Genomic DNA, 12934 nt, shown 5'->3' with positions numbered 1-12934 from the left:
CAGGAAATGGAGAGTAGGCATAAATGGGTCATTTTCTAGTTGGCAAGATAGAAACATAGAAAATAGGAGCAGGAGTAGGCCATTCTGCCCTTCGAGCCTGCTCCGCCATTCATTATGATCATGGCTGATCATCCAACTCAGTAACCTGTTCCTGCTTTTGCCCCATATCCTTTGAACCCTTTAAACCCAAGAGCTATATCTAACTCCTTCTTGAAAACATACAATGTTTTGACCTCAACTACTTTCTCTGATAGTGAATTCCACAGGTTCACCACTCTTTGGGTGAAGAAATTTCTCCTCAGTCCTGAAAGGTTTACCCCGTATCCTTAGACTATGACCCCTGGTTTTGGACTCCCCCACCATCGGGAATATCCTTGAGGTCCCCGTCACTCTTCTGAACTCCAGCGAATATAATCCTAAACGACTCAATCTCTCCTCATATGTCAGTCCCACCATCCCAGGAATCAGTCTGGTAAACCTTTGCTGCACTCCCTCTATAGCAAGAACATCCTTTCTCAGATAAGGAGACCAAAACTGCACACAATATTCAAGGTGTGGCCTCACCAAGGCCCTGTATAATTGCAGCAAGACATCCCTGTTCCTGTACTCAAATCCTCTCGCTATGAAGGCCAACATACCATTTGCCTTTTTTACCGCCTGTTGCACCAGCATGCTTACCTTCAGTGACTGGTGTACAAGAATACCCAGGTCTCGTTGCATATTCCCCCTCTCTCAGTTTATAGCCATGCAGATAATAATCTGCCTTCCTGTTTTTGCTACCAAAGTGGATAACCTCACATTTATCCACATTATACTGCATCTGCCATGCATTTGCCCACTCACTCAACTTATCCAAATCACCCTGAAGCCTCTCTGCATCCTCCTCACAACTCACCCTCCCACCCAGTTTTGTGTCATCTGCAAATTTGGGGATATTACATTTAGTTCCCTCATCTAAATCATTAATATATATTGTGAATAGCTGTGGTCCTAGCACTGATCCCTGCGGTACCCCACTAAGCACTGCCTGCCATTTGGAAAAAGACCCATTTATCCCTACTCTTTGTTTCCTGTCTGACAACCAATTTTCTATCCATCGCAATACACTACCCCCAATCCCATGCGCTTTAATTTTACACGCTAATCTCTTACTTGGGATTTTGTCGAAAGCCTTCTGAAAGTCCAAATAAACCACATCCACTGGCTCACCCTCATCAACTCTACTAGTTACATCCTCGAAGAATTCTAGTAGATTTGTCAAGCATGATTTTTTTCCCCTTTTGTAAATCCATGCTGACTCTGTCTGATTCTACCACTGTTCTCCAAGTGCTCTGCTATAAAATCTTTGATAATGGACTCTAGAATTTTCCCCACTATCGACGTCAGGCTGACTGGTCTATAATTCCCTGCTTTGTCTCTACCTCCCTTTTTAAATAGTGGGGTTACATTAGCTACCTTCCAATCTATAGGAACTGTTCCAGAGTCTATAGGATCTTGGAAGATGACCACCAATGCATCCACTATTTCTAGGGCCACTTCCTTAAGTACTCTGGGATGCAGACCGTCAGGCCCTGGGGATTTATCGGCCTTCAATCCCATCAATTTGCCCAACACCATTTCTCTACTCATACTGATTTCCTTCAGTTCCTCTCTCTCACTAAACCCTGTGTTCCCCAACATTTCTGGTATGATATTTGTGTCCTCCTTTGTGAAATCAGAACCGAAGTATGCATTTAGTTGGTCATCCATTTCTTTGTTCCCCATAATAAATTCCCCTGTTTCTGACTGTAAGGGGCCTACATTTGTCTTCACTAATCTTTTTCTCTTCACATATCTATAGAAACTATTACAGTCAGTTTTTATGTTCCCTGCAATCTTGCTCTCGGACTCTATTTTCCCCTTCTTAATCAATCCCTTGGTCCTCCTTTTCTGAATTCTAAACTGCTCCCAATCCTCAGTTCTGTTGTTTTTTCTGGTGAATTTATATGCCTCTTCCTTGGATCTAATGCTATCTCTAATTTCCCTTGTAACCTATGGTTTGGCTACCTTTCCCGGTTTACTTTTGCACCTGATGTAATGAGTGATGCGCCACAGGGATCTGTGCTGGGGCCTAAACTTTTTACAATTTATATAAATGACTTATATGAAGGGACCGAAGGTATGGTTGCTAAATTTGCTGATGACACAAAGATAGGTGGGAAAGTAACTTGTGAAGAGGACATAAGGGAGCTACAAAGGGATATAGATAGGTTAAGTGAGTGGGCAAAGATCTGGCAAATGGAATATAATATGGGAAAGTGTGAAATTGTCCAGTTTGGCAGGAAGAATAATAAAGAAGCATATTATCTAAATAGTAAGAGATTGCAGAGCTCTGAGATGCAAATGGATCTGGGTGTCCTAGTGCATGAATCACAAAAGGTTAGTATGCAGGTACAGCACGTAATTAGGAAAGCTAATAGAATGTTATCATTTATCGCAAGGGGAATTGAATACAAAATTAGGGAGGTTATGCTTCAGCTATACAGGGCATTGGTGATACCACATCTGGAGTACTGTGTACTGTACTGGTCTCCTTATTTAAGGAAGGATGTAAATGCGTTGGAGGCAATACAGAAAAGGTTTACTAGACTAATACTTGGAATGGGTGGGTTGTCTAATGAGGAAAGATTGGACAGGCTAGGCTTGTATCTGCTGGAATTTAGAAGAGTAAGAGGCGACTTGATTTGAAACATATAGGATCCTGAGGGGTCTTGACAAGGTGGATGTGGAAAGGATGTTCCCCTTATGGAAGAATCTGGAACTAGGGGTCACTGTTTAAAAATAAGGGGTTACCCATTTAAGACAGAGATAAGGAAAAAAAAATTTCTCTCAGAGGGTCGTGAGTCTTTGGAATTCTCTTCCTCAAAAAGCGGTGGAAGCAGAGTCTTTGAATATTTTTAAGGCAGAGGTAGATAGATTCTTGATAAGCATGGAGGTGGAAGGTTATCGGGGGTAGGTGGAAATGTGGAGTGATCACTTCAGCCATGAACTTATTGAATGGCGGAGCAGGCTCGAAGGGCCGAGTGGCCTACTCCTCCTAATTCGTATGTTTGTAGTTCAGAGCTGTGCAATTTTTCCCCATGTAGATAATATGCTTTTTTATTCTTCCTGCCAAAATGCACAATTTCACATTTTCCCACATTATACTCCATTTGCCAGATCTTTGTAGCCTCCTTATGTCCTCTTCGCAACTTACTTTCCTACCTATCTTTGTGCCATCGGCAAATTTAGCAATCAAACCTTCGGTCCCTTCATCTTAGTCATTTATATAAATTGTAAAAAGTTGATGCCCTTGCAATGATCCCTGTGGCACACCACCTGTTACATCTTGCCAACCAGAAAATGACCATATATGCTGACTCTCTGTTTTCTGTTAGCTAGCTAATCTTCTACATTTTAAACTTTCTTTCCCTTAGCTGATGCATTTTATCTACAAATATTCTCTTTGCCCCTCCCCATACTTCCAAAATTCTATTCCTTTCAGACAAGGTATCCGTTGTTCAAATAGGAGGTTTTATTTCCATGTGAAGAGGTAAATATTAGAGATAGAAATAACTTACATTTATATAGTGGTTTTCATGACCTCAGGATGTCCCCAATTATTTTACAGCCTAAGAATTACTTTTGAAGTGTATCCACTGTTGCAATGTAGGCAAATGCAGCAGCTAATTAGTGCACAGCAATGAAATAATGATCCAATAATCTGTTTTCATTAATGTTGTTTGAGGGATGAATATCAGCCAGGACCATGGGAGAACTCCCTTCCTTTTCTTCAAAGTACCTTAGGGTCTTATATCTGTATCTGGGGGAAGATAGAGCCTCCCATCCAAAGAAATGACACCTCTAACCATTCAGTACTCCCTCAGAACTGCTCTAATTTTCAGCCTAGATTATGTGCTCAAGTCTCTGGAGTGGGACCCACAACCTGTGGACTCAGAGGCATGCATGCCACCACTGATCCGACACAGACAATTAACGAGGTCTGTTTCCAACAGGTTCAAGCACTCCATAACTTTGAAGCTGCTAATGCAGATGAGCTTAACTTCCAGCGTGGAGACATTGTGTTAGTGATTCCATCTGAGATAGTCGAAGACCAGGTAAGCAAAAATCATACATAGAGCGTGTAAGTGCTTAGGTTCCAATGTAACTGATCTCTAAAAGGTACTATTTCAGACTATTTTCAAATCACACTGAAACCAAGCAATTAGAAAATTTGAAAATCAAAGTTAATAAAACATAAGAATCAATTGAATTTTCCCATTGGAAATGTTGCTCACAATGAAATATTGTTACTATTTCCTGACTTTTGTGCATGTGCAGGAAGAAAGGTGTCGGTCGGCAAGATGAATGGAAATTCCAAAGATTTAATGCAAAGATATTCTGAAGTAATGCAAAATGTTAAAGAGTTTTGTGATTTCTTGGGTTTTTAAAATCATGTAGTTGTCATGCATTTTTGTTTCAAATTTTGGAGAATTTGGTTAGGGTCATGGTGAACCTCAGTTTTTTGGTATTACTGAAGCTTTCCATATGCTTTCCAAGGAGGATTTGCCTCCGATAAGAAAGAACTTGCATTTATATAATGGGGTGAATTTTACAGACCCCCTCGACATCGGGTGTTGTGGTGGGCAGGGTAGGGGGGGGAGGGGCACTGGAAAATGCCTCCGGCAGAGGCCCGCCACAGGCCTCGACGCCAGGAAGGCCTGGCCCGATATTGCCAGCAGCAGCGAAACCTCGTGGCAGACCCCCGTCACTTGGCGTTGGGAGCCAAATTTAAATATGTAAATTAATTTAAATGAAGGAATAAATTACTTTCTTGCTCCCACCGTCTGTACCGATGCGATATTAGTGCAGGTGGCCGGCACTCCCACGCCTTCAGATCCCCATCCGGGGATCCAAGGTGGAGCACTGGTGGGGAGGGGGGGAGCAGATAAGTTTTCCAGTGCAGGGGTAGGGGGGGAATGGCATCAGAGTCATTTCATTGGTGTAGGGGATGGTGAGAAGGGCTAAAGTTTAAAGTTTATGAACTTGGTGGGGGTAGGTCAGGTGCACAAGGTGGGGTGAGAGGGCAGGTAATTAATTCTATGGTTATTGATGGGTGGTGGGAGAGGGTCAGGATCAAATTATTTAATTTTTTTAAATCACCATATCTTTAAATATTTTAATTGAAATGTAGGGCTCGAAGCCCTTTAAATATGGCGTCACGCTTGCACAAAGACGGCTGACACTATTGCCGGGGATGGACAGCCCGCCCCTTCCACATCATTGGAGGAGGCGGTCTGCCCCGGCCATTTAAATGAGCCACCACGTTTAATATCATGGCAGTTCTACAATGTGTGGCCCACACAGGCGGAGTGCCATTGTTTACGTCCGAATTTCAGTTCAATGTCTTATTACATCCTAGGGAGTTGAAAAGGGCTTATGAAGTATGTTCACTGTTGGTTTGTGTCATGGCAGCCCATTTATTCATAAGATTCCACAAACACCAGTGAGATGAATAACTGCTTGATTGTGTGGGCTGAGGGAAGAATGTTGGCCAGGACACCCGGCGAGCTCCCTACTCTTCTTCAAATGGTATCTTTTACATCCAGTTAAAAAAGGGCAGTTGGACATCATCCAAAATATACCACTCCCTCACTACTTCACTGAAGTATAAGCCTACATTTATGTGCTGGAGTGGGACTTTAACCCCCAACCTTCTTGGCGCAAAGGCAAGAATGCAACCAACTGAGGCAAGATAATACAAAAATAAGCATAAGTAACAAATACCAACATTAAAGAAAGAGGACCACAAGATCAGGGTTAGCTGTTGGTTTATAGATGTTCTTTATAGAAATTTGATTGGTACTTGTCTATGGTTTTTATTCCAAACAATTTATCTCCAGGTTTGAATTACAGAATAGCAATAAATTACAATACCAGAGCTCATTAAGAGTTGGTCCTGCACATCCAGATCTAAGATTAGTTAATGGCCGGAATTTTATGCCCCCCCCCAAAGAGCGGGAAGATGGCAGGAGGGGGCGCAAAATGGAGTAGGAAGCTCTGGGGGCCCTTCCCGACCTGCTGCCGCCTCCGATGTCACTTTACGCAGGGTGGCGGTGGCAAAAAACGACCTGCCTGCCCAGGCAATCAAGGCCCTGAAGTGGCCATTTAACCACCACCTAAGGGTCTCCGCCCGTCGCCTGACAAAAGCAGGCGGCTGTCTGATGGCCTGGTGGGGGTGGGGGGGGGGTGTGCCCTCATGATCAGGCACCCTGTGCCCGATGGAGGGCCGCCCCCGCTGCCCCAATACCCCCAGCACCCAACACGCCCCCGTCCCCCCAATCGACCACCCTTGCCTTGCTGGGGCCCGACCGATTGCCCCCGGCAAGGCACCAGAAACTTGCCTTGGTTCCAGGGCTCCTCGACATAGTCTGTTTTCAGCTGGGCTGCAATCCTAGCAGTGGCCACCGCTCCCTGTGGCGCTGCTGGGTCAGACAGCTGTCAGCCCTCTGATCAGCTGGCAGCTCCATTAGGCAGGACTTCCTGCCTCAATGAGGTGGAAATCCCACCTCAGACCAATTAAAAGCTTGGGGACCACAAAATGCGGATTGGATCCCCAGGCCGGTGGAGGCGGGGCCGCCACTGACCTTTTAGTCAGTAAATGGCTCCTGTCCGCCAAGGGTAAAATTCTAGCCAATGATTTGCAGGAGTGATTTGTTAGTACATTAATGGGATTGGCTGGCATCTTGGATCTTCATTTTATATTTCATGGATGCAACTAACTTGCACTTGCTGTACATTTAGTGACACAAGTGCATTTTAATATAACCACAAATAAGAACTTTACAAATCAACTCTCTTCTGTACAAGTTTTCTCTCAGCAGTGAGTTAAGCACTTCATTCAAGGCCTAATCTGGGTTTGAGTGAGTATCAGTTCACAGCTGTGAGGAGGAATGATATGCTAGAAGGATCATCAAATGAGACCATATGGGTTGAACTGAGGAACAAAAAGAGGCAATTACACTGCTGGGAATATACCATAGATCCCCAAACAGTCAGAGAGAGATAGAATAGCAAATAAATAGGCAAATTGCTGAGAAGTGCAGAAACAATAGGGCAGTTGTAGTAGGAGATTTCAGCTGCACTAATATTAACTGGGACAAAATCAGTGTAAAAGGTGAAGAGAGTGCAGAATTCTTACAACACATTGAGGACAACATTTTTTAGCCAGTATGTAGCAAACCCAACAAGAGAAGGGGCAGTTCTGGATTTAGTTTTAAGAAATTAAGCGGGGCAGATGGAAGGGGTGTCAGTGGGAGTGCATTTTGGCAGTAGTGATCATAATTCAGTTAGATTTAGAGAATTTAGAGGTGTGGACATATCAGAGGATGTTCCACATATCCTACACAGACAGAAAGAGTAATGAGGAACTGCTGGAAATGGCTGGAGAAAAGAGGGAATTAATGCATAACATCAAAGAGAGCAAGATACGTCGGTAACATCATTAGTGCAGAAGGTAGACAGAGACAATTTTTGGAAGGAAAGATCAATGGAAAACATAGGAGAGGGAAGCAGAGAAAAAAATGGATGACAGATAGGACACCCTCCTCCACCTGGCTGAACTTGTTCTCACATTGAACAACTTCTCCTTCAACTCCACTCACTTCCCTTCAAGTAAAAGGTGTTTCTATGGGTACCGTCATGGGCCCTTGTTATGCCTGTCTTTTTGTGGGATATGTCGAACATTCTTTGTTCCCGTCCTACTCAGGCCCCCTCCCCCAACTCTTTTTTCGGTACATTGATGACTGTATCGGTGCCATTTCCTGCTCCCGCCCCGAACTGGAAAACTTTATCAACTTTGCCTCTAATTTCCACCCTTCTCTCATCTTTACATGGTCCATCTCCGACACTTCCCTCCCCTTCCTCGACTTCTCTGTCTCCATCACTGGGGATAGGCTATCTACTAATATTCATTATAACCCACCGACTCCCACAGCTACCTCGACTACACTTCTTCACGCCCTGCCTCCTGTAAGGACTCCATTTCATTCTCCCAGTTTCTCTGTTTTCAACGCATCTGCTCTGATGAAGCTACCTTCCATGACAACGCTTCTGATAAATCATCCTTTTTCCTCAACCGAGGATTCTCCCCACTGTGGTTGACAGGCCCTCAACCGTGTCCGGCCCATTTCCCGCACCTCTACCCTCACCCCTTCCCCTCCCTCTCAGAACTGTGACAGGGTTCCCCTTGTCTTCACTTTCCACCCCATCAGCCTCCCTATCCAAAGGATCATCCTCCGCCATTTCCGCCACCTCCAGCGTGATGCCACTACCAAAGGCATCTTCCCCTCTCTTCCCTTGTCAGCATTCCGAAGGGATCGTTCCCTCCGCGACACCCTGGTCCACTCCTCCATTACCCCCACCACCTTGTCCCCTTCCCACGGCATCTTCCCCTGCAATCGCAGGAGGTGTAATACCTGCCTATTTACCTCCTCTCTCTTCCCTATCCAAGACCCCAAACACTCCTTTCAGGTGAAGCAGTGATTTACTTGTACTTCTTTCAATGTAGTATACTGTATTCGCTGCTCACAATGTGGTCTCCTCTACACTGGGGAGACCAAACCCAGACTGGGTGACCGCTTTGCGGAACACCTCCGCTCAGTCTGAAACCGGCCAGCTTCCGGTTGCTGGCCATTTCAACACACACCCCTGCTCTCATGCTCACATCTCTGTCCTGGGATTGCTGCAGTGCTCCAGTGAACATCAACGCAAGCTCGAGGAACAGCATCTCATTTACCGATTAGGCACACTACAGCCTGCCGGACTGAACATTGAGTTCAATAATTTCAGAGCATGACAGGCCCCCCCCCCCCCCCCCCATTTTACTTTTATTTTTAGTTTTTTTTTAATTTTTTCTTTTTTGTGTTTATTTTGATTTAGTTTGTTCAGTTTTTTTTCTACTGTGCCTACTCACTTTTTTTTCATGTTTGTGCTTGTGGCTGTTCAGTTTTCAGTTCATTAACACCCTATCTGTACTAATGCTTTGTCTTTCAGCACACCATTAACATATTGTTTGCCTTTGCTCCATGACCTTCTGGTCAGCTATTCTGTCAACACCTTCTCCTTTGTTATCTCTTGCCCCACCCCCGCTATACTTGCTTAAAATCTTTTACATTTCTTATATCTGCCAGTTCTGATGACGGGTCACTGACTTGAAACGTTAACTCTGCTTCTCTCGCCACAGATACTGCCACACTTGCTGGGTATTTCCAGTGTTTCTTATTTTTAATGACAGATATAATGGACTGGATGCAACTGACCTGTGCAGAATGTATAAGGACAGCACAGGATAGACAGAGGTGGACATCCATGGCAGTCAACCTCCAAGGAAGAAGATGACACCAACAAACGAACGAAGAGAGTTATGAAAAAGGACATTGATAGATCAAGAGTAAAAGTTTTAATTTGGGAAAGACCAATTTCACTAAACTGAGATGTGGGCTGGAATTTTACCCTTGGTGGACGGGAGACGTCCACTGACCAAAAAGTTGGCGGAGATCCCGCCTCCGCCTGGCCTGGGGATCCAGACCGCATTTTGCAGTTCCCAGGCCCTTATTTGATCTGAGGTGGAACTTCCACCTCATTGAGGCAGGAGGTTCCGCCTAATGGAGCTGCCGGCCAATCAGTGGGCCTGCAGCTCTCTGTCCCAGCGGCGCCACCGGGAGCGGTGGCCTCTGCTGGGATTGCAACCCAGCTGAAAACGGACCATGTTGGCGAGCCCCAGAGAACGGGTACGTTTTTGGTACCTCACCAGGGGAAATCGGTCGGGCCCTGGCAAGGCAAGGGTGGTCGATTGGGGGGAGGGGGGGTGACAGGGTTGTGGTGGGTGTTGGGGGTGGTTGGAGCATCGCGAGCAGCCCTCCATCGGGCACAGGGTGCCTGATCAGGAGCACCACTCCTGCCCCCCCCGCAGGCTGTCAGGAAGCTGCCTACTTTTAACAGACAGCTTTTCTTGGGCTGGGGCCACCCGCCAGCCAAGGGTAAAATCCTGGTAGCGGCGGGCGGAGGCTCTTAAGTGGCCATTAACTGGCCACTTAAGGGCCTTGGTTGGCCTGGGGCCAGTGAGCTGTTTTCCGCTGCTGCCGCCCTGCATAAAATGGCAATGGAGGCAGCAGTGGGTTGGGAAGCATCCCCTGAGCCTCCTGCTCCATTTTACGCCACCACCCCCCCACCTCGCCCACCACCACCAGCCCCACTTTTTGTGGGGGGTGTAAAATTCCAGCCGTGATTTGGCAAAACTGAACTGGAAACAGCTGCTTGAAGGTAAACCACTGTCAGAGCAGAGGGAGGCAGTCAAGGAGGGGTTACAGAAGGTTCAGAACAAATATGTTCCCACATAGAAAAAGGTTGGTACTCCCAAAACTAGATATCGGAGTATGCAGAGTGGGATAAGGCAAAAGAAAGAACAGCTTATGTGTGATTGATAGTGAGGAAGAAAGCTGTAGACTGCAGGAAGATATCAATGGACTGGTCAGGAGGGCAGAAAAGTGGCAAATGGAATTCAATACAGAGAAATGTGAGGTAATGCATTTGGGGAGGACAAACAAGGCAAGGGGATACATAATAAATAGAGGTAATATATCATACTGAACAGTGTAGAAAGTACAGAGGAACCTTGGAGTGCAAATGTGAGGTAATGCATTTTGGAAGGTCTAATGCAGGTGGGAAGTATACAGTAAATGGCAGAACCTTTGGGAGTATTGACAGGCAGGGAGATCTGGGCGTACAGGTCCACAGGTCACTGAAAGTGGCAACGCAGATAGATAAGGTAATCAAGAAGGCATACGGCATGCTTGCCTTCATCGGTCGGGGCATAGAGTATAAAAATTGGCAAGTCATGCTGCAGCTGTACAGAACTTTAGTTAGGCCACACTTAGAATATTGCGTACAATTCTGGTCGCCACACTACCAGAAGGACGTGGAGGCTTTGGAGAGGGTACAGAGGAGGTTTACCAGGATGTTGCCTGGTCTGGAGGGCATTAGCTATGAGGAGAGGTTGGATAAACTCGGATTGGTTTCACTGGAACGACGGAGGTGGAGGGGTGACATGATAGAGGTTTACAAAGTTATAAGCGGCATGGACAGAGTGGATAGTCAGAAGCTTTTTCCCAGGGTGGAAGAGTCAGTTACTAGGGGACATAGGTTTAAGGTGAGAGGGGCAAAGTTTAGAGGGGATGTGCCAGGCAAGTTCTTTACACAGAGGGTGGTGAGTGCCTGGAACTTGTTGCCGGGGGAGGTGGTGGAAGCAGGTACCATAGGGACGTTTAAGAGGCATCTTGACAAATACATGAATAGGATGGGAATAGAGGGATACGGACCCCGGAAGTGCAGAAGGTTTTAGTTTAGGCAGGCATCAAGATCGATGCAGGCTTGGAGGGCCGAATGGCCTGTTCCTGTGCTGTACTGTTCTTTGTTCTTTGTTCTTTGCATGTTCACAGATCCCTGAAGGTAGCAGGAGAGGTAGATAAGGTGGTTAAGAAAGCATATGGGATATTTTCCTTTATTTACCGAGGCATAGAATATAAGAGCAGGGAGGTTATGCTAGAACTGTATAAAACTCAATTTAGGCCACAGCTAGAGTACTGTCTACAGTTCTGGTCACTGCCTTACAGGAAGGGTATAATCACTCTGGAGAGAGTATGGAGGAGATTTATGAGGATGTTGCCAGGAATGGAGAATGTTAGCAATGAGAAAAGATTGGATAGGCTGGGGTTGTTTTATTTGGAACGGTGGAGGCTGAGGGGAGATTTAATTGAGGTGTGTAAAATTATGAGGGGCCAAGATAGGAAGAACCTATTTCCTTAGCAGAGAGTTCAATAACCAGTGGGAATAGATTTAAAGTAATTGATAGAAGGATTAGAAGGGAATTGTGGAGAAATTTTTCACCCAGAGGGTGGCGAGGATCTGGAACTCAATGTCTTAAAGAGAATCAGAAATCCTCATTGTATTTAAAAAATACTTAGATATGCACTTGAAGTGCCATAACCTACAGGGCCACGGACCAAGAGCTGGAAAGTGGGATTAGGCTGGATCATTCTTTGTCGGCTGGCGAAGACATGATGGATGAAATGACTTACTTCTGTGCCATAAATTTTCTATGTTTAGATTGGCAAGATGAAAGTCCTCTCCTTTGCCAATTATAAAGTCCTCTGTAAAATGAGTTTGAGCAGTCTCAATGTCCCCACTTCCAGTGGTGAGAAGCAGTTGTAGGAAGCATTAGGTGGAAGTCTTGGACTGTGTGTGTATGATTTTCCTCCATGCACACTCTAGAACTTCTGCTCCCTGATGAAAGCACAAGACTGCATAGTTGACCCTTTTGGTACTACATTGTTGATTGTTTATTTGTTTAGAGATACAGCACTGAAACAGAATGGCCAATTTACCTACCAACCTGCAAGTCTTTTGGCTTGTGGGAGGAAACCGGAGCACCCGGAGGAAACCCACGCAGACACAGGGAGAACTTGCAAACTCCACACAGGCAGTACCCAGAATTGAACCCGGGTCGCTGGAGCTGTGAGGCTGCGGTGCTAACCACTGCGCCACTGTGCCGCCCTAATTTAGGGAGGACATCACGGGCAGTACTTAGAGAGGATATCCCGGGGGGAATGTCCAGTGAGGCCATATGAGTAGAACTTAGAAATAAGAAAGGGGTGATCACTTTGATGGGATTATACTATAGGCCCCCCAATAGACAGAGGGAAGTGGAGGAGCATATATGTAGGGAATTCACAGATAGGTGTAGGAATTATAGGGTTGTAATAGTAGATGATTTTAACTTCCCTAATATTGACTGGGACTGCCTTAGTGCTAAGGGATCAGATGGGGAAGAATTTGTTAAGTGTGTCCAGGATAGTTT

The 12934-nt window shown here is 45.5% G+C and overlaps 1 protein-coding gene across 1 annotated transcript in view; it reads left to right on the top strand.

Annotated features, from left to right (window-relative positions):
- LOC137370283 (uncharacterized) overlaps positions 1-12934 on the top strand; it is a 325483-nt gene that overhangs the window by 306589 nt on the left and 5960 nt on the right. The window contains exon 32 of the mRNA XM_068032661.1: positions 4035-4136. Coding sequence (XP_067888762.1) covers positions 4035-4136 — 102 coding nt within the window. The remainder of the gene's footprint in view (positions 1-4034; positions 4137-12934) is intronic.

The sequence above is a fragment of the Heterodontus francisci genome, chromosome 5 (genome assembly GCF_036365525.1).
Source record: "Heterodontus francisci isolate sHetFra1 chromosome 5, sHetFra1.hap1, whole genome shotgun sequence".
Lineage (NCBI taxonomy): Eukaryota > Metazoa > Chordata > Chondrichthyes > Heterodontiformes > Heterodontidae > Heterodontus > Heterodontus francisci.
The sequence above is the reverse complement of the archived record's forward strand: the minus strand, read 5'-3'. Positions and strand labels throughout refer to the sequence as shown.